The following is a 23,814-nucleotide window of genomic DNA, read 5'->3' as shown; positions in this document are numbered from 1 at the left end:
ACACAGTGTTGCCAGGTATTATGTACCATGGGGTTGTGTGTCTGAACAACCATAATTTAGACAAATAAAATAAAATATTTGAATGTCTCATAGAAGATAGTAATAGCTTAATGGTTTTTGTCTGTGAAGTGAGTACTGTACGTGTGTGTGTGTGTGTGCGCGCGCGCGCTCCAGTACTGTTTTGCTTCTTTATTTGATGACATATTCTAACATAGTACTGTATATAGAGTGTGGTGGAGTTATTAACAATGCTTGATTTTTTTAACTTCTAACAGATGCTGACCTAAAATTCAGTAGTCCCTTAAATGTTTTAAAAAAACCCTCACAGACACAGTCTGATCCGCCATGATGATGAATTGCCTGTAGCAGCCAGGTCTGGGTCCCACAAATCTATTGGCCGGTCTGTATCGACAGATTCCGCCCTTTCTACTACATCATCAGGGTCTGTGACATCAATGTGAGTTGGAATCCTTACTTTTTTTCCTAATCTTGGAACAGTTGATAAGATTACCACTGAGTAATTTTATCTTTAGAATACAGATGTAATTTATAAATAAGTGCTTCAGCACAGAGTGGTAATGATCACAGATTATGAATATTTTGGTTAACCGCACCACTAAATTCTTGACTAATAAATTATCCCCAGTGTCTCTTGATGGGGGGGATATAGATATAATGAAGTGTATATCTGACTTTGTGAAATGGTAGCTTCAACACAGAGCTTTGGATTTTAACCAGAGTACAGTACAGTATATGCACAACATACCTTGGATGGGGTCCGTAATGGGTATTAGTTTATATATTTTGGAGTAATGGTTACATGGACAGTGCACAGTGAAAACAACCTTGAGTGATTGTTCTCATGTGGCAATGAGTGAATATTGGAGAAAACCTGAGTGTGTTGGGTGTGTATATTCACAAGTTGTTGCTCTGTTAAAGAATAGGTTTCATGATCTCTCCTTCAATTAGTTGAACTTTGATAACTTTTAATAATTGAACGACATTGATGATATTGCATTTAAGATGTATTTTGATATTCTTAGTCTACTAATGTGTGACCTAAATAGCAAAAATAGTGTAGTTTTCTGTTGTTTTTCTTGTTATTCCAAATACCAGTAGTAAAAAAAATAAAAAATTGTATTTATGGGTTTTTAATATGACTGAATAAATAGCTTCATGTTTTAGTACTCATTAAACTTCTTGCCCAAGTGTCAGTAACTGCAATAAGACTTTAGTTGGATGTTGTTGTCATTAGAAACTCTTTAAGTAATAGATCAAGTTTTTGAATAATGCTTGAATGTCACCTTTGGACTATATAGCAATCCATCATAACTTTGTGGGGTTTTTTTCCCTGTCCTTAGAATTATTTAAGTGATTTTTTTTTTTTTTTACATTTAGCTTTCCAAGACCAAGGTGAGGTTATGCGATATCCAATATTTTTTGCCAATAGTGTCCTCTTGTGTTCAATGTTTGTCCTCTTATGTGTAATGTTTGTCCTCTTTTGAACTGCTGGGCTGATTTTAATGAAACCTAATGTAGATGTTCCTTTTGATAGTCTTGATAAAAAACCTATGAAGATCACTGAGGGAAACTGGTATGAAAAGTTGTGTTTGTGTTCTTCAGGATGATGAACAGCTTGAAGTAAAAGATGGTGGATATAACAACATTGGTTTGGTGTTTATATGACCCCATTAGTTAGTTTAGGGTATTGTGCAGTCATATATATACAGTACAATCCAGATTTGACTTGCACATGCCTAATACTTGCCAGCAGTGTGTAAAAGAGAACAGACCAACTGCTCAACCAGGATCATACAAGGAGTTGGGATGTGCTTGTCTAGGCATATAAATGGTCAAACAGGGATGCAGAGAAGGAGTGTTGTTAGGAGGCGTTTATTACCATATATGAAGCTTATTCTGTTTTTATTTAAAGTGCATGAAATTTTTTTTAAAGGAGAGGGAATGAGTTTACTTTTGTTGTTTATTTGTTCAATTAAAAATGGAGAAGTAAGTATTTTTTTATGTGTTACTGTCGAATGTATTTAATGTTAAGAGTAAGGGCTGAGAATATATAAAAATTGAATGATCTTGAAATTTTCCCGCCTTTTCATAATTTATAAATTATATAACTTTTACTCTTATCCTTTTCACCACTGATCGGCTCGTTAGCCGCTTGGGCGATCGGTCACGTCTCTGTTACTTTTCCTTTTCTTTTATCCTCTTCACCAAATGATCGACTCGTTAGCCGCTTGGGCGATCGGTTATTTGTATTATCAGGGACTAAACATTTATAATAGAATACAGTATATGCATTTAAAAGTTGATATATTTTATTGTGGTGACGTTCATCTTGGTTATATACTTAACACTGTATCGTGTATTACTGTGTGTTCGTAATACTGTATTGGTACTAGTTCCTCTTCATGCTTTACCCCATTTTACTATCTTTTTTTAAGCCATTGTAAATAATAACCTTACTTCATTTATAATTATACAGTATTTCTTAATATTTTTTTAAATATATTTTTGGTAGAGTAAAAATTATTTAGAGAATGATTCAACAAATGTGTTCTATTTTCAGTACTTCCAGTAAACGGTCAAGAGGAACCTTATCCCGGCAGGAGAGCTTCCATGAGTTGGAGGATCTGGCCTGTAAATTGGCTCCAAAGATGGATGGGAGAATATTAGTAGCTACTGATGAGGTGAGTGCATGGTTAGTAAGATAGTTTTATCTCTTAAGCATGAATTAATCAGGTGGTTGATAGTTTAGAAAAAAGAAACCATGTCAGAATGAAAGAGATTTTTTGTACTTGTTTAAGATGTTCTCTATAGAATGTTTAGAAATAAACTTGATCTTTATTTATTGCCTTGTACATTGGAGCTGTCGACTCTATGATGGGTCACTAATACTGTTTACTCTAGTACAAAAGAAATTACTGGTACAGTATTATAAAGATAAGGACAGGAGCTTGAAGAATGTAAGGAAAATCACTCTGAGGAAAAAGATAACTGTCATTGTCTAGTCACCATTTTAAAGTTACTAAGATAGAGAGTAATGGAGTGTGAAGGATGTGTATCATTTAGTGTTGTAATATCAAGCAGTAAATATATGTAATCTTACTGTGCACTGGAAGAGAAAGAGAGGTGGGCTTTTCAACTAGACAATGTTGGTCAGTACAGTATTGATAGGAAATATAGACTTACCTACATCAGACAAAGCATCATTGTTGACTTCAATATATTTCATCTGATTAGCTATCTTGCCAAGCTTATCTTTCTTAATTTATTTTCACTTGTATGTGGCACATGGAACTAATTTCTACTTTACTCCAGGTTTGTTTTGAATTGATGTCTGCTGTATATTTTAAATGCTTTAAGTTTGGATTATTATAATATGTCCTCATTAATGTACAGTAGAAGTCCAAAAATCCGGACTGCTTGGGGATTGGGTCGGTCCGGATTTTCCGGATTCTCAAGCAGTACTTTTAAAATTAAAATTAAAATTTAAGGAGGAATAAAGAAGAGATGAACAGGTACATTTTCATAGTTTATTCATTAGCAAATAAAGCATGCTTCATTTATCAAAACGAGCAGTTTTAAAGAAAAATAAAGTCAACACTAGACAAAAATGTAAACAAACTGTCTAATACCATGACGAGTCTTGAAATTCCTAAGCCATCCATCACTAAATGCGCACTCTGATTCAATGTTCATTTGCTCCTTAAAAGACTTTGCTTTGGCAATAAGCATCGGCCCAGAAATTGCCATACCTTCTGATCGTTTTAACAAAAACCATTCATGCAACACTTTATCAAGATTTTCTAATTTGGGCCAATGTTAACTTTTTCTTTCAGCAATTTTAATGTAAGGCTCAGAAGAAGCTGTGAATTCTAGAATTTTATTCTTTGCCTTTTTTATATCATAAATTGTAGACTTTCCAATGTGGTATGTTTCCATTAGAACAGCATTGCTCACATTACATTCTAGTTTCTTAATTATTTCAAGTTTGTCACTCAATTTCAATGTGTTCTTCTTTCTCATCACACAACGAAGTTTATCTACTTTAGGGGCCATTATTATGGGCCTGTACTCTGTACATGGAAAGAGTAGGACTCAAAATTACACATGTTGTCACAGTTTGATTGCTTGTTTTAAAGTGGCGATCGTGTGGTCGTTTGTTGTCGCTGTGCAGCTGTGGCATTCACACATGCACACATACACACAAAAGATTTATAGTGCCTCAAATTTTACATTTCAGTTCAAGCTAATTACAAAACTAACAAAATTAGCTACCTATAATTTACAATTACTTTTATTATTAGAATTATGTAAATTAATTTTTTAAAGCAACTCCATTCATTCGCATAACCCACAAAAGCCCGCTAAATTTAAAAAGTTTGAGTTTTCGAAAAGTCCGGATTCTCGGGTGGTCCGGATTCCTGGTATCCGGATTTTTGGACTTTTACTCTATATGTATTAGTCTCATTTTCTTATATTCTTGCATAATTTTGTTTCAGTTAGTGTGAGAAAAATTTACTCAAGAGCTGCTAACTGCTAATTTCTTATCTTCATTAATTTAATAATCTTTTAAAATGTAAATAATTCTGATTCCTATTTCTTTGCTTCTCACTAATAATAAGTTGTAAAAAAGCATTATAAAGTGTAACCCACTACATTCTTGTAGTTCTGTCTTTTAAAATGCCATTTCTTTTACAGATCAGGTTTTTATTAAGTTTGTGATTTGGACAACCTGAATATATCAAATGCCAATCTTGTTGAAATTTTCTTGAAGATTGAGATACTTAAGTGTCTGCTTCTTGTATGAGCGTAGCTTTTTTGTTTACTTTTTATTTATCTGTGGGATACACTCACTATATAGGAATATAAACCCAAATTTCTTCCAAATCATATAATTAGGTTCCTTAGCCCATCAGGGGGCAAGGCTTTTTCTCTTGCTTGAATTAAATCATCTGGGATTAGCCAGAATAAGATAACTAAGGCTTGTGTCCTAGTGGGCTGTTCAAAAGGTTCTCTCGGGGAGTCACTCATGGTTGGAATTCTTGGAGCCAACTATGCAGCTGAACTTGCCAGCAGATGAGTCGATCATTAGCTTATAATTAAAAGTTGAAACCTTAAAAAAATAAATAAAAATTCAACAAGATTGTCAAACTTATTGTCAGTAAACCTTATTAACAATATTATCAACCTAATCAACCTGATTCTCTGCTGTTTCTGTTGTCTTTACCCGAGTTCCCTGCCCCCCCCTCCTCTCAGACCATGGTAAACCACCTTAGGGCCCAAAAGGTTATGGACTGTGGCATCCAAGAAGAGAAGGAAGCATAGATTCACAGGTAGAATAATCACATTGGAATTTGAGCCACAGTGAAGGGTATAAATAGTTCTGAGCCATGGTAGTGGGTATCATCCAGGCCCTGTTTATAGAACTATTTGCAACAACTGAACTAAAATAGATTTCCATTGGTTACGTAAATTATTCTACGTAATTGTATACCAATTTCATCGGTAACTTTTGATATGCACAGGCAACTATAGTTGCATACACCATACACAAAGGTGTTGGGTGTAGATGTTTTCTTAGAATTTGTGATTATAGAAAATATTTTATGATTATTTTACTGAAAGATATAAATATGGCCTTGATGAAACACTTTCTTCTTCTACAATTTGAGACAAATTATTACTTCTTTATTACTCAATGAATTCTTTTGGGACAGAAATGCTACAGTGATATTAAACTCCAATTTTTGTCACTTTAGAAAAAACAAAAAAGCTAATAAGTTACTGTGGGCTTGAATTTCATAGTTTTGTTGATGTGAATTATCAGTTTCTGTCCATAAAGGGTTTATGGCATATTGTCTGATGCTTAGGTAAATGCAGTTACTTCTTTAGGGAAGATACTTTGCTGTACTTAACTGCACCTTCTCTTTTCTTATTGCTCTTATGGAAAAAAAAAATTGCACTTTCTTTTATATGTATGACAACTGATTTGCACACTTTTTAACTACAGTAGAAGTCTCATTGTGTCTGGCAGAACAAAAATATTTCCAATGGCTTAAGTGAAGGAATACTTTAGTACGTAATTTCAAGCATGGACAGGCAGATGCAGCCATCTACATAAATGGAAACAAAGTACTGTACAGTATATTTATTTTTTACAGTTGACATAGTATACTATACATTTAAAAAATGGACTTGATTATAGTGTAAAACTATAAGTAATTCTTCTTATAAGGCATAATTATACCATAGCAAATAATTTTTAACTGAAAATGAACTAAGTAAGTATTTATAACTCGCTTAAGACTTCCTGTCTGGCTAAGGTATAACTAACCATTCTGTTGGTTTAAATAAATGACCTTAGTGGTTTTTATTAATGGAATAATTAGTTCAAATCCTTCCCGTTGCAATCATATCTTAAATGGAGTATTAGAGGCTGCATTTCCCACTGAAGGGTAAAGAGTTTTGTAGTCACTTTAGCTATTCCCACCATAGACAAGGATTTTGGAGTATGTGTGGGCTTTAACGATTAGTATTTCATGCATGGACTGCACTTGGGATTACATGCTGTACTCTGGCAGTAGAAATGTTCTCTTTGGTGAGGGAAGTTTTCAATTTTCTTGTTTTGCATTAACAGAATTGAATTTTCACGTATTCTGTTCCAGTATGGTGAGACCCTTCGTGAGTTAACACAGTTTGCTAGTACACGACAACTCCATGCTAAGCAAATCTACCAGTTTAAGACTTGAAGTAAATCAGTTGTGTTAATGCCTTTTTTATTTAGCGTATTGCTTTACCATTAATTTCTTTAGATATACGTATTCTGAAATCCAGTAGACTCCATATTATTTGTGGGGTTATACGGTATTGCTTTAGGCGAACTATGAATAATTGATTAGTGTGAAAACAAAATCCGGTTTCATAGGCCCAAAAGTCTACTATTAGGGGCAGTGTAGACTTGGCTTAGTTTACTGCACATAAGGAGGCAGCGTGGATGGCTATGCCCTTGACCAACTACACTGAAATTCAATATAAAATTAAAAGCCAAATGTCTTGGCCGAATTTCCTGGTTGTGTGGAAGAACACAGCACCCCTTATGGTTATTTAAGTACTGTACTTAGATTGATTTTATTATATTTATTCAGTATATACTATACAACAGATTTCTGGCTTCATAGTAGAGTACTGTACAGTGAAATCTCTAGTAGCAGACTACATCGAGAAGAAAGTCCGGTATATTGAGGGTTCGTTAGATTTGAAACCCCCCACCTAACGGATTATATTGGTGTCACCGTGTATATCAGATTTGTGACGTTCTCTGTTTAATGTCTTAGGCTAATCGGGAGTTTTTATGAATATGAAGATAATGTCCTATTATTTTGTACCTTATGGATAATTAAGCTATAATTACTTAAGACAAATAATTAGGAGTCTACCGAACAATTTCTTTTGGTATTAGAAGTGGTGATTGTTGTAAGTTATTGGTGATGGTTAAAATTTTGCTTCCATTTATTTTGACAATTTCTTAATTTTCTTAAATTGATTATTTCCTACTTCCTATTTTAAATGCATTTCCTATTTTCTTAATAAAAATTTGTTATATTATACTTTATATTACAGTATAACTAAATTTCCAATTATTCTAGTATTATTGTACTCTTAAGTTTGTTACACAACAATTTTACTAAATATGTATCACGGCAAGAAAGGACTTGAAACTTACAGGACAATAGGTACATATTGGTAAAGTCACAATTCCTATAGGCCCCGTTGTGGGTCTTTCGACCTTTGCCCGGGTGGGCTAATTCCCGTAAAGAAAAACCTAGATGTAGGTATTCAATGCCTTCCTTTCTATTCTGTCAAAACTATAACAAAGTAAATCTGTATTGCAGTAGAACAGAGGAAATCCTACCATTGATGAAATATAAATAATTCTAATGAAATACTGGTATGATATTTTCATTCTGGAATAATATCCATTTTATATTTCAATACTCGGCAGATTGTGGAGAATCTACACCTGAAGCGAGCACAGCGGAGTGTGTCTGTCATTGAAGAAGAAGATGAACCCACAACACCCCAGACCCCAAAGGTTCCTGCATTAGAATAATGTTGTGTACCATACTTTATCACTAGTTACATATACACACATAAATTTGACAATACAGTTTTAGATTCATACTTCAGTCTGTCCAAATAAGTTTCTTGTGCATAAAAATTATAATGAACAAACAGTAAATTACAGTATTATGATATTTTAAGTGCTTAGGAAGCAGCTTCCTGCCTTGATAAAATATCAATTGTATTGAATTTTGTTGATCTCTGTTTTGAAGAATTTCATCTAAGGTCAACTGAATTAAAGTCTCTACAATATTAAAAAGAGAGAAGATAATGAAGGGCCTATTAAAAGCAGTAATCACTACTTTTTAATAAGAATAAAGCAACATATTCATCCAGAATATTGATATACCATATTGTGTGTAGTTATAGTGAGAAGTGGATTGAATGTTCGTGATATGATTACAATTTAATTACAAATTAATTTTAATTTCAAAATCAGTTAAACTTTTCTTGTCTAAATAACTTGTATCCATACTATTAGTGGTACACAGTACATATGGTTATAAGCAAAATGCTCAATGCTCATTGCAATCTGCCACATACTGCTGAGTGACATGTTTAAGAGTCCAATGGAAGGTTGATTTTGGATTAAGGGGACATTTACTTCTTTGGAACGGAGATTTTACCATGAATATGAGACATATCGACACGGTGATTTAGGAAATGAAATGACAATTAATACTGTACTGGGGAATCACATGTTAAATATTGTTTAATTTTTATTTTATAATTACTACCTGGAAAATGGGCAAAGGATCTTATTGACCAGATTTAAGCTGCAAATAGATATCATACTCGAATGATGAACAGTAATTGAATTTAGAGTGGAGTAAACTGTAAGTTAAGATAAATGATAGATACCAGTAACTAAATATTAAAACAAAATTACAAAATCGAATTATGTTTGGTGATGGTATTTTTCAGGCAAGTATGTGTAGTACTTGATTTTTCTAGTAACTGGAAGATATCTCCTTGCATAGCATTTTGGGAATGCTGGAATTAGACAGTAGTTCATGGGCTAATTTATTTTTTGTGGTAGGACTTTATATCTGGTGTTCCAGCCATAGTTTATAGTTAGCCAACCCTCTTGGAAAGATTTTCCTCTCCCTTGGACCCCTCAAGTGGGGCAGGGTTTAGCCACCCCTCTTGTCCGTCCTCTATGGGTAAGCACCGGTTTGCTTGAAAGGGATAAAAATTTAGAATATATGGTGATTGTGATTGTTTACATGGCCATAGTTATGGTAGCTTTAGGCTGTTAAGAAAGGAAGACTCCAATCATTTCCACTCTGAAGAATGCAAAGAATCAAAGCCAGATATGATGTTTGTCATTAGACTGCACTCATGATAGATAATTTATTTATTTACATATATTGAGTCTTAATTCAGAGTGTAATACCAGTATGATATTGGGTAAAAATGTGAATTTCATGAGCAATAGAATTTTACATAATGTTGCTCAAAGAGGCTGAAAACATTATTTTATTTTGTTCTGAGCACTGACCACCTGTAAGAATAGATGATGAGGCTACTAAGGTGAGAGACCTAGCCAGCACTCGACTGAAATTTTCAGGGATGTATTCAAGGGTAGGGAGATGACCCTTTTGTATAAGGTGGATGATAAATAGTTTAGGCAAGAATCCATGATGTTAGAAATGTAATAGCAATGCGAGAAAAAGTCATGAGAACTGCTAGAGAATGTTGTGACATCATCGCATATGTTTCGGTACCTTCGAGATCAAGTGCATGCCTAGTAGAGTACTTGCGAACAGTGTGTAACAGAAAACTGACCAGTGGCAAAAAGGTTAAGTACTGTAAAGTGAGGATTTGGATAAAATTTTGTGGCAACTTTTTTATAACTACAGCATACTTGAATCAGCTTAGGATATAAGAGTTGGAAGCCCAGGAAAATGCTCCAGAAGTTAGGCATAAGGATGTGGAATGAAGATTTGCCAAAATCTTAGTGTAGTGTTCACCAAATATTGAGTTTCTGTTGGTTCTTGGTAATGAAGAAGTAAGAGGAACGTCATTGTTCGAGTGTGAGCGTTTCAAGATCAGACTTGACCAACACTGGAGCAGGTTCAGATACATTCAGGAGCCAGTGCATGCCCAGTACTTGCCAACAGTGCATAACAGAGACTTAACCGATCGTCCAAGCAGCTAACGAGCCGATTAGTGGTGAGGATAAAAGTATGTACAGTACAGGTGTTTGTTACATCAGTTGTTTTAGGTAAGAAAACTGAATGCCTTTCTTCACAAAAGATATACAAAACCATTTTTTTTTTCATTTTTCATTTTATATTTTGTATCAATATTTAAGTACATATTACCAGAATGCAAAAGTTTTCTTACTAAATTATATCAATATCGTATTGGAACCATTGTGTAATTGACACTGAAGAAATTCCTTTTAAATTACACCAGTTTTTCATGTAACTTGAGGTTTTGTAATTTAATAACCCATAAAAAGAATTCTTGGCAAAATGGATTAATCTATCAGTACATGACAAGTAAAGTCTCTTCCTTCTGTGCAGTGTCAGTCGTAGTTCTGCTGTAAACTATATGTAAAGAGAATCAGAGACATCTACCTTGCTAAAGAATCGTGGTACCCTGTATTAGAAACAACACGTAGTACACGTCTCGGTTCAATAGTAGTACCTTTAATGTACAAATACTGACCGACTTGTTGTACCATTAATAAACTCTTAAAATAAAATGGATTGGAACTTGTGAAAAACACATTGTCAAGTTGTGCTTTAAAAATTATTGGATGTGATTGACTGCTGTGCTGTGTATGATAACTTTGTAAGGTCTTCAAGAACAGCTCCGGTGTTCAAGGTATGGTTTAATCACCGACTAAAAGGGGGGTTGAAGAATGCTTACTACTATACAATATAAGTGAATTAAAATGTAAGTAATGTATAGTCGCTAATTAATTGCAAGGAAATCAACTTATCACTATTAAGAGAACTTCATATTACTGTATAATGTGCAGTGAAACCTCCATATAACGGACTTCTCTCTCCATATAATCCGTTAAATAAATGTTTCGCTGAACAGTATACATTTTGTTGAAGATTGGCAGTGACCTTAGACTTCATCTTAAATATATCTTAAAGACAGAAATATTTAAGTCTTCCATGTTCATTCAGTAAGTAGTGTGCAGCTGACAGTGAGCAAGACTATAATTTATGGTTCCACAACAAGATGAAACTTTAAAAAGATGACTCGAGCACAATGGTTGCTGGTGTCAACTTTGTTGAATGTTATGGATGAGATTTAGTATTTTATGGAAGAACGAGTTGGCTTTGTACAGTGAACATTTATTTGTTATCCCATGGCATTATGGCCTTGAGTCTGGTGTCACTTACCACAGGCAGGTTATGGTAATAAGAACCTTGAGAGTGAAGTATAGCACCAGTTTTCTTTACAGTATGTGAGATTATGCCAGTAATTACTAAATGAAGTATTTGTGTTTCAAAGTGTTTCAGTAATTTTCTTAACTAAAGTAATTGCCGAGATTAAACATTATTCTTCCTAAAATAAAGTATGAGACTGGCAATATTGTGAGTGATTTCGAAAACTGTTTGCCACAACTACAAGGACATGTCTAAGTATGTATTAAAAATTTAATTGAGATTGAATAACAACACAACTCTGCTAACTCTAATGTATCTGAAACTAACTTCAAAATTCAACTTTCATGGTACAGTACTGTACAACATCTAGTGGCTAGTGGCAAATCAACTTCTGTAAATCCATGTAGAAATTCTTAGCAAAATCTCAAATAATTCTTGTATGAGTTTTAACAATTGAAAATGGCTGAAACATTTTAGGAGCTGCTCCCTCTAAAGAGAATCTTCCAGGGAAGGCAGTGCATCAAGGGAGAAGACAGATTTATAATAACAATATGAAGCCGCAGCTTATCAACACAGGTGTGCTGATGCTGTGATTATTAATCATAATAAAAGTTTTATGAAGTGCATATTGTTGTTGTTATAACATAGCTTAGTTTATATGACACACATATTACTTGTCCATTTTATGCATGATAACGTGCTGCACATAGTAAAGTCGTACAAAGATTTGGCACTTTTGATTATGGTTTAACACCCATATCGGCTGTAGACAATGCTGACAGAAATGAGGCGGGCCATTATCAAGTTAATCTCCTAATAAGAGCCACATACCTTAAATATTATATTTTCATATAAATTTTTGTATCAGTTTACAGTATCTACAGTATAAGGACTTGTTTCACCTTATTGTGTTGAAATCATATGCAGTACTGTCCTTTACTTATCCTATTCATAACTTGTAGCATATCGGTACTTTTTCCGTGTTATTTCTTTGCGGTAATGTACTGAAGAATGGTATTGAAACTATTTTCTTTTCCGTGTACTGCATTTATTTAATCTGCATCATGTCTATTGAAAGGCCAACAACTGAACATGGGCAATGACATTTAATCTTTAGAACTGTACCATGTTACATGCACTGGTAATACACTATACACTCCACAGATTATATAATGAAAACTTTGCATACTGTTAAAAAAATTTTTTGGAAAATTAATGACAATCTTTGTGAAATAAACATTGAAGACAAAAGGCATCTTTGATAATGGCCAAAGCATTTGTCCAACACAGTGAACATACAAAATGTGCTGAAAGTGTGATATGATGGTCCTTTATTGTTGAATGGGCAGATGTTCCAAGCAAATGCCCCCCCCTAACATAAAGAAGAAAAACAAAAGAGCTATAAAACAATTGGAAGAATGTTCCGGTGAAAAAAAAAATATAATAAAATATTAACATGTACATTCTTTGGAAGGTTGTGTCTGTCTCTTTCCCATATCATGTATTTATACTGTGTAAGATAATGTGAGTGAGTTGGTGTACACTCACTAAAAAATTATCCGGCACCCGTGTCCTATTGTATCACGCCGTAAGGGTGCCGAATAATTTTTTATTGGGTATACAACATATTGGCACACAACGGGATGGCCTCTCTGGCTGGTCTGTACTGTACACCCACTAAAAAATTATTCGGCACCCTTACGCCATGATACAATGTGACATGGGTACCGAATAATTTTTTGGTGGGTGTACGGGGTACATCACGTTTTAACCTCCAGGTGAACTGTACAAACTGTCTCCATTAACATTTCATTACTGTGTGATATGTCTACACATTATTTATGTAGCACAAAGTTATTCTGTTCATTGAAAGGACAGATTTTCATATACAGTACCTGTATCTTTAACTCCTATTTTAAAATACTGTACAGTACGTACAGTAATTTCAGCTCATCATTTGATTCACACACATTTATTTTGTTAGTTGTTGTCACTTTGAAGGAAGTTCTGACAGCCATTTTCAGCACATGAAGTCCAAGTAAAATTTGACTTTAGTTAAACCTTATTTCAGTTTATTTATGCATTATGCTGGATTTATAATTGAAATTGCAAGGTACAGCAATATGTTGATTAGCAACTTCTAAAATATTTGGTTGGCATATGCATTGAACATTTGTAAACCCATGTAAGTGTGGAAAATGATGAACTTTTGATGGGGTGTTATTTACCATCCAAGATACAGTACAGTATTTTCATCATGTAGCATCTCAAACTTGGGTCGTATAATCTGTCATAAGTATTAAAGAGTTCTCATTGGGTGGGATTCCAGATAAGACAGATTAAGTCATCTGTAATTGTTTTATTTGCCTCTAGGCAGCTATGGGATAAGTGTGGGTGGCCATAGGGCATGTACAGATGAGGTAGTACAGTACAGTATCTGCTAAAATTTTGGCAAATAGCAATTGCTTTGGCTCCTATAAAAGATGCATAAAATTTCTGTGTAATGCACTGAGACTCATGATGTGTAATATCTTTATGCATTGAATTAATTTTCTAATCTAAGGTAATATTATGATTATAAAGGTTTATCTATGCATATTAAATTAGGCTTTTAGTACAGTAAATAATACTGTATATCTACTCTTAGTGTCGTCTTCATATTTTGTGATAATGAAGATACAGTATGTCTATTATGTATCTATAAACTTATGTATACAATATGCGTATGTACAGTATGCATGTGTGAGTAAATGTGACTTCCTAAATATTAACAAACCTGGTGATATAACAAAACTGATATTTTAATATTAAATTAATGTGTATCATATAAGGTGCCAAGTTAAACATCACATCAGTCACAATTATAGTTTTAGAAAAACTATATGGCCATAATTATTATTGTACCTTAAATTTTGTGATTTTATTGTACACCAGAGTGAAATTACAGTATTACTCTTAAGAAATCAGCTACCTAATGAATATAAGATAATGCAACTACCTAAAGAATCTCAACAGATACATATATACAGTATATATATATATATATATTTAACACTAATAATGGGGAGATATTTAACTGATATGGGAGCAGGTGGTTGCAGTTATAGGCTGGTCCTATGTTGCTTTAGACCGAGAGAGCAAACTGTTGCACATAACTATATGCAAGTGACCTACAGGTGCACCGTATACTGTTGTGTGCTAGTAAACTACAGTATTTCCTTGCAGTTGAATTGTATTTTTTTCTGTATAGTTACATGTTTATAATAGAAAGGGGATGCAGAGATCACCCTTTCTGAATTTTATAATAGAAAGGGGATGCAGATATCACCTTTTCTGAGTTTGTGTCCTAGGAGGTGAAAAGTTCATATACTATGTACAGTACTGTATCCCTAACCAAAATATCACCACCCAAAGTTTGGTCTAGAAAAGCAACCATTCCTACTGTAAATTTCTTTTCTTTAGGTTAACTTTAATTGTTTTTTTGTGATCGTTGTTTGTATGTTCTAAATGATATTATGTAACTAGCATTTTTAATGTATACAATAAATGTACATGTATTATGTAGCAAATAATTACTTTTAACAGGAATCCACATTTTATGGCATGATACTCTTGTATTGGGGATATAATTTGCACAAACATGTAAGTGACTGTGTTATTAAAATAGAAATATTTAACTTTGTACACCATGAAATTGGTTGTCCATTTAAACTAAATTCTAAAGAATTAACTTTGTTAAAGAATAAATAAGTTATAGTTTTATGCTTCTCTAAAATAATAATTATTTTTTTTACCTCCAAACTTGAGTTCTTCCTCAAATATTCCCCGTAATCTCTTCAGTGTACGTAATCTCTTCAGTGTACGTGCTGTATATAAATATAATATGTAAGGTAGTCATTGACACTTGCATAGAACCATTAAAGATTATTTCAAGAATGGTTTGATTTCATATACTGCAACCTGAAGTTAGAAATTAGCTTGAAATATGCATAGGAGTGCAGCATATACTGTATCTTGAAACTACACATTGTATCTGATAACTTCAGTAACAATCTATAGTCTGCAGGTCTGAACTCCTAATGTTAGTCACTACAGTAGTACAGTACAAAATTTGGAATGTTTAAACTAGATACAAGTGTAAAATTCAATATTGACTAAAATGGTGAAATGTGAAGTGTCAGGTACTGTACAGTATGTACTACTAAAGGCTGAGGAATCTTGCCACCACTCAATTGTTATGTATCAATTATCTTACACCATGTCAGCCCAACCGGTTAATTAGCTGGGAAGTGATTTAGAGGATAATGTAAAGCATTCCCACAGGAGCAATGAGGAATGCGAGTCAATTGTCGTGTGTTTGGCTCTAAACTGGCATTACCAAATCGCTAATTGATTCATAGCTTTGAAATATCTAGGGCAACTCCATTTAACCAAATCAACTTGAGAGAGAGGACACAGGTCAAAAAAGCTCCACCTAGTAGGGTAAAGCATGGATAACCTTGGGGTAAAGGTGGAGGAGACGGTTAGCCGAGAATGCATTTACAGTATATTGTAGTTCATTTTCCCAGAGTTATTCTTTGGTCGATATAAACTAATTATATTTTTATCGTCCAATGATTCCAAATACCAAAGGTAAGTTCTTTCTCTCTAATATGCTGGGGGGCTCTGCAAGGAATTTAGGTAGGTTTCATTGGTTAGGTCAGGTTCTGTGCATTCTCATTTCCATTCTCGTGTTTAGCATAGTTCAAATCAGTGTCATCAGATTTCTCTTGCCAAATTATACTAGACTACTTAAAAATGTGCCAAGATCAGCAGAAATTATGATAAAAGTGGATAAAGTTAGGTCCTAAGAGAGTACAATTTTGTATTCTCGCCTCATAATGACTTGTGAAGGTAATTTCAAATAATGTAAAAAGCTCTAAGGAAGATTTGTATTATTAAAGCTGAATAAGTAAACAAGTGGTATAACACATGCACACAAAAAGAAATAAAGGGGTTTAGTAGTAGACATAGGGAAAATTTGAAGTTAGATATTTAAATGACATGATGAAGATATCACAAAACTATTGGAGGATTTTAGCCATTTGAAAACTGACCTAAGCACAAAAGTTTATGAAAAGTTTTAGTACAACATGAAACTTAATATACTTGAAATTAAGTTTTATTGTAATTATTTGAAATGAAAATAAAATAACTTGATTTTTATATAAGACATTATTTAACTTTGAAATATGGTAATTAAATAAATTTGTAATTTCCACATGGTGCTGTGCTGCTATTATTTTTACTTTTGTTACGTACTTGTAAATACTGTATCTTTATTCATTGATTTGATCATAGCAGGTGATGGCTCAAATTTCACATATTTGTCTACACGATCAGGAAGGTCAGTGGACAGACCCTCCCCCCCCCCCTCCACCGTGGTGGGAGCTGGGAGGATTAATGCCAGGTGTGCCAAATTTAGCTGGAATTAGCCAAATTGTGAAATATGCTAAAATTATGCTAGTATAAAAATTTTACTCAGATTATGTTAACAGCATGAAATTATTGTAGATCTGGTAACACTGATTCAACTTGTACCTCCAGAAATTTGGGTTCAATTCCAATATTTACTTCTACTGCATTGTTCCCCACCTTTACCTTTTACTACAAAGTCGAAATACGAATTAGAGAGCATGATTGTTTAAAATGCTGATACATTGTTTTGAAAAAAAAATAGTAATAAAAAAACGCATGGGAACTACTTTGTGCAGCACTCGTAGGGACGCAAAACACAACACCTCGCTGCTCACCTGTCCTCGTTAGTGTGACCCAGGCAGGTATCTACGGCGTGAGTCGCTCGTGTCTGTAGCGACCTCAACGACTTTAGTTACCGTATATTTGTGTTTCGTGCATTTATGTCGCGTTATACCTTTTAAAACTTTGACAAATGAGGGCAAGACGACTAGGAAGTGATCCATTAACGTTTCCGTGAAAATAAGCGAGGAAAACTACTAGACGTGTTACAGAACAAGCTGTGGACGATGGCCGGTCGCTTGTCTTATATTAGGTAAGTAACACGAAACTTAAGCATTTACTAGTGCAAGGGTTGGGAATTATTTTGTATATTTTCGTAGCTGTTTATGTTGCACTCGACATGTAGTGGGCGATTTACAGTTGTAGCTTGAAATAGTTTTTCATTGTTATGTGCAGTTTTACGGGATAGGCCTACCACTTACTGAACGGTTTTAAATTCCGTTATGGTATTGTTAGTAAAAATTTTGTACTTCCGAAGATAGCATTCTGATTACTTGCCTATACCAACATATCTACGTACAGTTACGGCCATATGTCCTTTGCCAGGCTCTTCTGTGGCAACGTTGGGATGACAAGGTTCAGGTTTGACAAGTTCGTATGATTTTAATCAATAATCTCCTTTCTTATGTATTAATTCCCATTGAATATTTTGTATTACCGAGTCAACATTTGATGACTGCTGGAAGGAATCATGCATGTGATTGTTCGATGGCTGGGTGGGTAGTTACGCTCGTTCTTCTTCGTGATTGGCTGAGCGGATAGGTGTGTGGCGAGTGCAGCTCATCCACCAACACAGTTTAAAGGGCACGTGTCGGATTTTTTATGAAATTTCTCAGCCGGAGTCATGCTTCTAAATGTCGTTACTGGATATTAAATTTTGAAACCACATCCAGCATGCTATCTACTATATGGTTTCATGTTTTTTTTTTTATTTGTTGTTTAAAAGCAATGGTTCCTGCAACACAACTAGTGGCCGACACCCTGCGTTATCCCTGCACCACCACTACTTTTGTCTTGTTCTTGTCTTTAGTTGGTGTCCTTAGAACTTTGTTAAATTTTTCTTCGTGTGTCTTTTATTTTTTATTTTGTTTTTCGGGAATTAGTCCACCCGGGCACAGGTCGAACGACCCACAACGGGGGTATGAAATATTCAGTTAGTTTGTGTTTGTTTTCATGTTGATTTACCCCGTGAATGGTGCAGTCAGGGTAGTGTAAATATATTATTGTTCTTTGTTCATCATTTGTGTGGCCTCTTCATATTTGTTTCGTTTAAAACCAACTGTCAGTTTAATTAAACAATGGGCCAGGTTGTTTCACGGTGTGTATCGCACACGCCGTGTGTGTGTGTCACCTACACCACCCACTCTTGGGCGTACTCAGAAATTTCTTCAGAGGGCAAAGTTATATACTAAATGGTCCATCACCCATTGTTTATATATTCGGCTACATCATTTGTACTGAACTGAAACCGGGTACCCTATTAGACTTGGATTTTTATGACTTTTTGAGCTAATTTAATTTGGAACATGTTTAGCTTAGGTTCAGGATAGACTTCATCAAAGAAAATTATATGCAGCCATTCTGAATATAATAGTAATGATAACACTAATGTATAATAGACAACGATAATAATTAAGGTGAATTATAATTCTGAAGTTGACGAATGACGGAGCATGTTGTCTGGTGTTGATTTTTTCTAAAACTGAAACAAAATTAGGATTAGTAAGTTTGTTACGAATATTAGGGAATTAATATATATATATATATATATATATATATATATATATATATATATATATATATATATATATATATATATATATATATATATATATATATATATATAACAGCTTTAATACAATTGAATGTTTACCAACCAAAAAACAAAAATGATTTTAAGCAAATTAAAAAATAAACAAATAAAAGACCATCGTACCGTAAATAGAAACAACTTAAATTATTTGGCTTGCGATGGAACAATCTAAAGTTTATTTTAAATCGAGGTGTAGCTGTAATATACTTTACATAATTAGAGGCAAAGTTCAAATAGAAATTTGTACACAGTACTTGGTAACGGTTGTCTTCCTGTACCTGGTTCACACTAGAGGTGGCTTCTTCAGCAAGATTTGCTGTCTCAGTTGCTACCGTTTCTACTCCCTGTAAAGATACAACATTTTCACAGCAATTTTTAAACATTTACTACATTCTAAAAAGTATCAGAACAAGCTGACACAGGTTTGAATATGTCTAATTTATAGTAATATCCTTTACATATAGAGAGGAAAGGTTCAAAAGAAAATTTGTGCTCTTTGGTACCTGTTACTTGTATGTATCTTACCTGCTTCACACCAGCAGCGGCTTCTTCAGTAACATTTGCTGTCTCAGTAGCTACCTTTTCGACTCCCTGTGAATATAACAAGGGAAGGTACTGATTTGTTTTTCTTGTGGGTTGATTTGAAACTTATTTGTAATTATTTATGGGTTTGTGAATATTTCATATGATTATAAAAATATTATTATAGGAGTGACACAGGACAGCTAAAGAGGTTGAGTAAGTTGAGAGAAATTTCATATGAAAACTTGTGTAGCTGCCTGGTAACTGTATCTTACCTGCTTCACACCAGCACCGGCTTCTTCAGTTAGATTTGATGTCTCAGTTGCTACTTTTTCGACTCCCTGTTGGAGATATAAAATTAGGAGGTACCGGGATATACTGATAAAACTAAGTCTAATTATTAAAAAAATAAAATAAAACTCATAAGTCAGTGTTATGCTCCATGTTAAATAACCCTGAAAGTTGAAATGCTTGAATGTTTATATAAGAACAACGATAAATCAGTAGAAAGAAAAGATTATTCATTTTTTCACACTTCATTGTTAAACAGAATAATTTTTAGTATTCTTGGAAGATCAAGTCATGAAATTAATGTACTATATATAAAAAAATCGTTGGACAGATTCATAAAATGTTCTTCCGCTGTTTATGATTAATATAAGTTCATTGTTATCAACTGCTTGTCAAGAACATGGCAGCTACATTACTTCATAACTGTTGAGTGATAGTCTCACCTGCGTAGCGACGTTCACATTCTCTGCCTCAGCTTTCTCGAGTTCCTATGGGTAATGTTGTGATTGTGTTAATGTGTTAAATCCTCCTTATCTATCTTTTTCACACCTGCTTTACTATTTGTATGTGTGGCCTGAAAGAAATAATGATTGAGTGAGGTTTGAGTAATATTAAACTTAAGAAGAATGGGAATACCTAACGATGGTAACAACTCGTGTATCTCATCAAAATGAGTAATTTGTGTGATCTACACGCACTTGAAACATGAGGGAGGGTGTGTGGTGCTTGTGTTAGGCTAGCATCCTAAACCTGTGTGTGTGTTTCAGGTTTCGTTTGTAAGTTATAGAACAGATTAAATATCTCCATGGTTTGTGGAATTGTGACAAGTACAGTATATAGTGGTTTATAACCCTGGTAGGTGAAGCGCCTAAAAATAATGGCAGGAGTCAAGTAGGTAATATTATGGAGAGCAGAGCGTTGCAGTATTGGGATTGTCTCACCTTCTGCACTTCTTCACTAATGTTGAGCTCGGACACCCCCTTTTCTGCCTCCTGTGAGGTAGTACAGTACAGTATATTGTTGTTACATTTACTGATCTTTAGTAAGCCCTTAACTTATTTGGCTCTTTTGTAGCAGTCCAGCATATATCTTCTCTTTCTGGGTGCATTATGAATATATACTGAATACATTTACCTTGAAATCAAGTTTTTTCTTATTCTGAAAGATAAGTTTTCATGAATTTGGGCTGTTAAAAAAACGATAATCATTCAGTCGATGCATTAACCAGATGACCAGTCCTTCAAACATCTGTTGTATATCACAAGGACGCTTACTCAGATGTTCTCACCTCCATGATGTTGACAGCTTTCTCGGCCACCGCTTTGTTGGCTTCCTGTGATTTAAGTCGTGAGTGAGTACATACTAAATAGAGATGGTTGTTAAGCACAGTGTCTACCCCCCCCCTCCCTTCCTCCTGTCTCTGTCACTTTCTTTGAATTTATAGATAATTCAATGTATACAGATCTCTAAATATGGAGTGATGTGTACATTTATAACATCTTAGAATCAAGACAAACTAAGTTAGGCTATTTTGCTTGTGAGCCTATTTATGAGTTTTGATGTACAGGTGTATTATAGGTATATTTGAACGTATAATTTTTCTGCTATAGCGACATTTTTTTTATTAAAAAAGCTGTCGTGTAAGAGTACTGTATTATCTATTATAGTGGTACAAAGTAATTTGGTATATCCTCACCTTGGCGGCACTGACAACGTTGATGGACTGCACCTTCGCCAATGCCTGCAGGGGATAGTGGGTGTTGTGTTACTGGCATCTCTTTTTTTTGATATATAATGATATATTTCACTCATGGCAGATGGACAACAGGGATAGTCTCAGTCCTCTCCAGCCCCGCCAACTGTTCAAAAATTTCCCACAGAGCGTGTCGGAAGGCTTGAGCATTCCTTGATACATTCATCTTAAACTGGGAAGATAGTTTTATCGCTCACTATACACCGACCCCCTTCCCCAATTTTGTTTCCAGGCGCTGCTTAAAACAAAGAGTACTGTACCCACCCTTTCCCTTCTAGTTCAGGCAATATCTCATAAAATTATTGGACTTGGAGACTGAAATTAGTACAGAATAGTAACGAAGTGCCCCCCTTTTTTTTTACTCGTAGTGGCATGACCTGGGGCGGCGTATATTGAACGGTGCACTATATGGTATATTCATTTAAGTTTTGGTAAGTGTCCAATAATGATAAAGATACAGTATACGATGGAAACTCACATTGGTATTTCTAGCTTTGGTGGCGAATGACCCCATCCTGCTGAACTGCTGCTGCTGATGTCGGTTGAGTTGATCTGTGACAAAATTACATATGACAGAATAATAGTGGGGACTGTGTTAAGTTAGTGGGGACTATGTTAAGTTAGTGGGGACTGCTAAGTTAGTGGGACTGTTAAGTTAGTGAGGACTGGTGAGCAACGGTTGCTGTCGTTAGTTGATTCTCTCTCTCTCAGTATCTATCTCTTTAATTCTCTCTCCTATGCTTTTCTCGTCCTCCCTCCCTCCCTCTCTCTCTTTCTCTCCTTTTAGTCTCACTTTATATGCAGGGAACAACGTTTTCTTAAAGTACATATATCAAACACAAGCGGGAAACAGCAGCTGTACTCTGCATTATTCATGAAGTCATTTGCATGTTCGTGTTTATTTTTCCTATGCATGGATTTTTTATGTAAAGTTTTAGTTTATTTGGAACCAGTCGACTTCTTGGACGCTGTCGAGGCTGTCGAGAGTTTTCTTAATCGACGCTAAAACAGACGGTGATGTATGTTAATGGAAACACACACACACACATACACACACACACCTGGTATACATGTAACCCAGAAAAATATATAAAGGAGGATACTGTATATATTTTGATCTTAATACACACCTGACCTCCTGCATCACACCTGACTGCCTCATTAAGTTGTATTATCTCACATGCAAGTGGGACATCACTCATGGGTAAAGTATCCATCATGGAACTAAACAAAATGTGTACAATATGTTCTTAAAAGTCTCACGCTGATGTAAATAAGTATAGTTTGTAGTGCCTTAGATATGCAGTAGAGGGTTATTCAGAAATTCCTAAAAGGTGACGGTATCGTATAGAAACACCAGCTCTATTATCGTTTTAAGTACAGAATACAGTGTAGGTATGATGACCTAACCTTACCAGAAGCATCAGTACAAGTTAAATTTTTAATACAGAATATGAATACAGTAATTTCCCTGTATTGATGATTATTATATTGATACAATAATACATTATACTTACCACAAGAGGCGCTAGGCTAGACCATGAGTATTTCACCGGTCTGTTGTATGATAGTCACCACCACACACAGATACTCCAGTCAGTCTTCCTGCCGTTAAGTCCACGGGTCAACTAGCTCTGGCCGGCACTCGGTGGGTGGGGTCGTGAAGCTGTGAGACCATTAGTGGAATTTGGGTTGTAACTCATCACTACCTGGATCTACATGAACAGGAGGTGGGGGGGGGTCGCCTGATCTGGAACGCGTGATTTATGATGGGTGATAGTGACTGGGGTACGGGGTGGTGGTGATAATGAAGGTAATGGTGAGGGATGATGGTGATGGTGGATGGGGGAGGATGATAATGGGTTGTGCTTATATAGTAGAGCGTATGGTAGTGCAGGGAATGGTGGTGGTAATAGTAGTAGGTCAGAAAGGGTGTGTGATAGTGGTAGTTATAGGAGAGAGGAGGGGGTTAATGGTAGAGGATTGATTGTTGATTTGTGTTATTGATCAATGATTCGTTGTTTGATCCTATTATTGATTTGTTTGATTGAGTGAAGTGTTTGTTGTCCATTCAAGTGTGTTGATATATACATAATAACTCCATTAGATTGTTCCTGAAATACAATGAACTGATTATCATTGTA

At 34.7% G+C, this 23,814-nt stretch overlaps 2 protein-coding genes across 3 annotated transcripts in view; one reads left to right on the top strand and one right to left on the bottom strand.

Moving 5' to 3' along the window:
- The window catches only part of LOC121876408 (trifunctional nucleotide phosphoesterase protein YfkN-like), a 28,199-nt gene extending 12,768 nt beyond the window's left edge, over positions 1-15,431 (top strand). The window contains 4 exon segments of the mRNA XM_042381490.1: positions 329-457; positions 1,399-1,413; positions 2,582-2,702; positions 8,021-15,431. Of these exon segments, the coding sequence (XP_042237424.1) occupies positions 329-457; positions 1,399-1,413; positions 2,582-2,702; positions 8,021-8,128 (373 nt within the window). The 3' untranslated portion in view covers positions 8,129-15,431.
- Positions 15,432-17,354: 1,923 nt separating this feature from the next.
- On the bottom strand, positions 17,355-23,315 carry LOC121876407. Of its 2 annotated transcripts, XM_042381488.1 has the most exons (9): positions 23,188-23,315; positions 22,149-22,222; positions 21,614-21,658; positions 21,206-21,250; positions 20,361-20,405; positions 19,902-19,967; positions 19,630-19,695; positions 19,383-19,448; positions 17,355-18,993 (listed from the first exon to the last, which is right to left on the bottom strand). In XM_042381488.1, the coding sequence occupies exons 2-9, from the start codon at positions 22,182-22,184 to the stop codon at positions 18,988-18,990; spliced, it is 375 nt and encodes a 124-aa protein (XP_042237422.1). In that variant the 5' UTR covers positions 22,185-22,222; positions 23,188-23,315; the 3' UTR covers positions 17,355-18,987. The 2 variants fall into 2 exon arrangements, with proteins under 2 accessions (XP_042237422.1, XP_042237423.1); XM_042381489.1 differs by lacking the exon at positions 21,206-21,250.
- Positions 23,316-23,814: the final 499 nt, after the last annotated feature.

The sequence above is a fragment of the Homarus americanus genome, unplaced genomic scaffold (genome assembly GCF_018991925.1).
Source record: "Homarus americanus isolate GMGI-L3 unplaced genomic scaffold, GMGI_Hamer_2.0 scaffold17820, whole genome shotgun sequence".
Classification (NCBI taxonomy): Eukaryota; Metazoa; Arthropoda; class Malacostraca; order Decapoda; family Nephropidae; genus Homarus; species Homarus americanus.
The sequence above is the reverse complement of the archived record's forward strand: the minus strand, read 5'-3'. Positions and strand labels throughout refer to the sequence as shown.

Excerpts from the sequence above, each read along its gene's own strand:
- LOC121876407 (XM_042381488.1), bottom strand. The coding sequence starts at position 22,184 with ATGGGGTCATTCGCCACCAAAGCTAGAAATACCAAT. Across the intron at positions 21,659-22,148 it reads CCAAAGCTAGAAATACCAAT|GCATTGGCGAAGGTGCAGTC; the intron begins GTGAGTTTCCAT and ends TATCCCCTGCAG. Across the intron at positions 19,696-19,901 it reads CCGGTGCTGGTGTGAAGCAG|GGAGTCGAAAAGGTAGCTAC; the intron begins GTAAGATACAGT and ends TTATATTCACAG.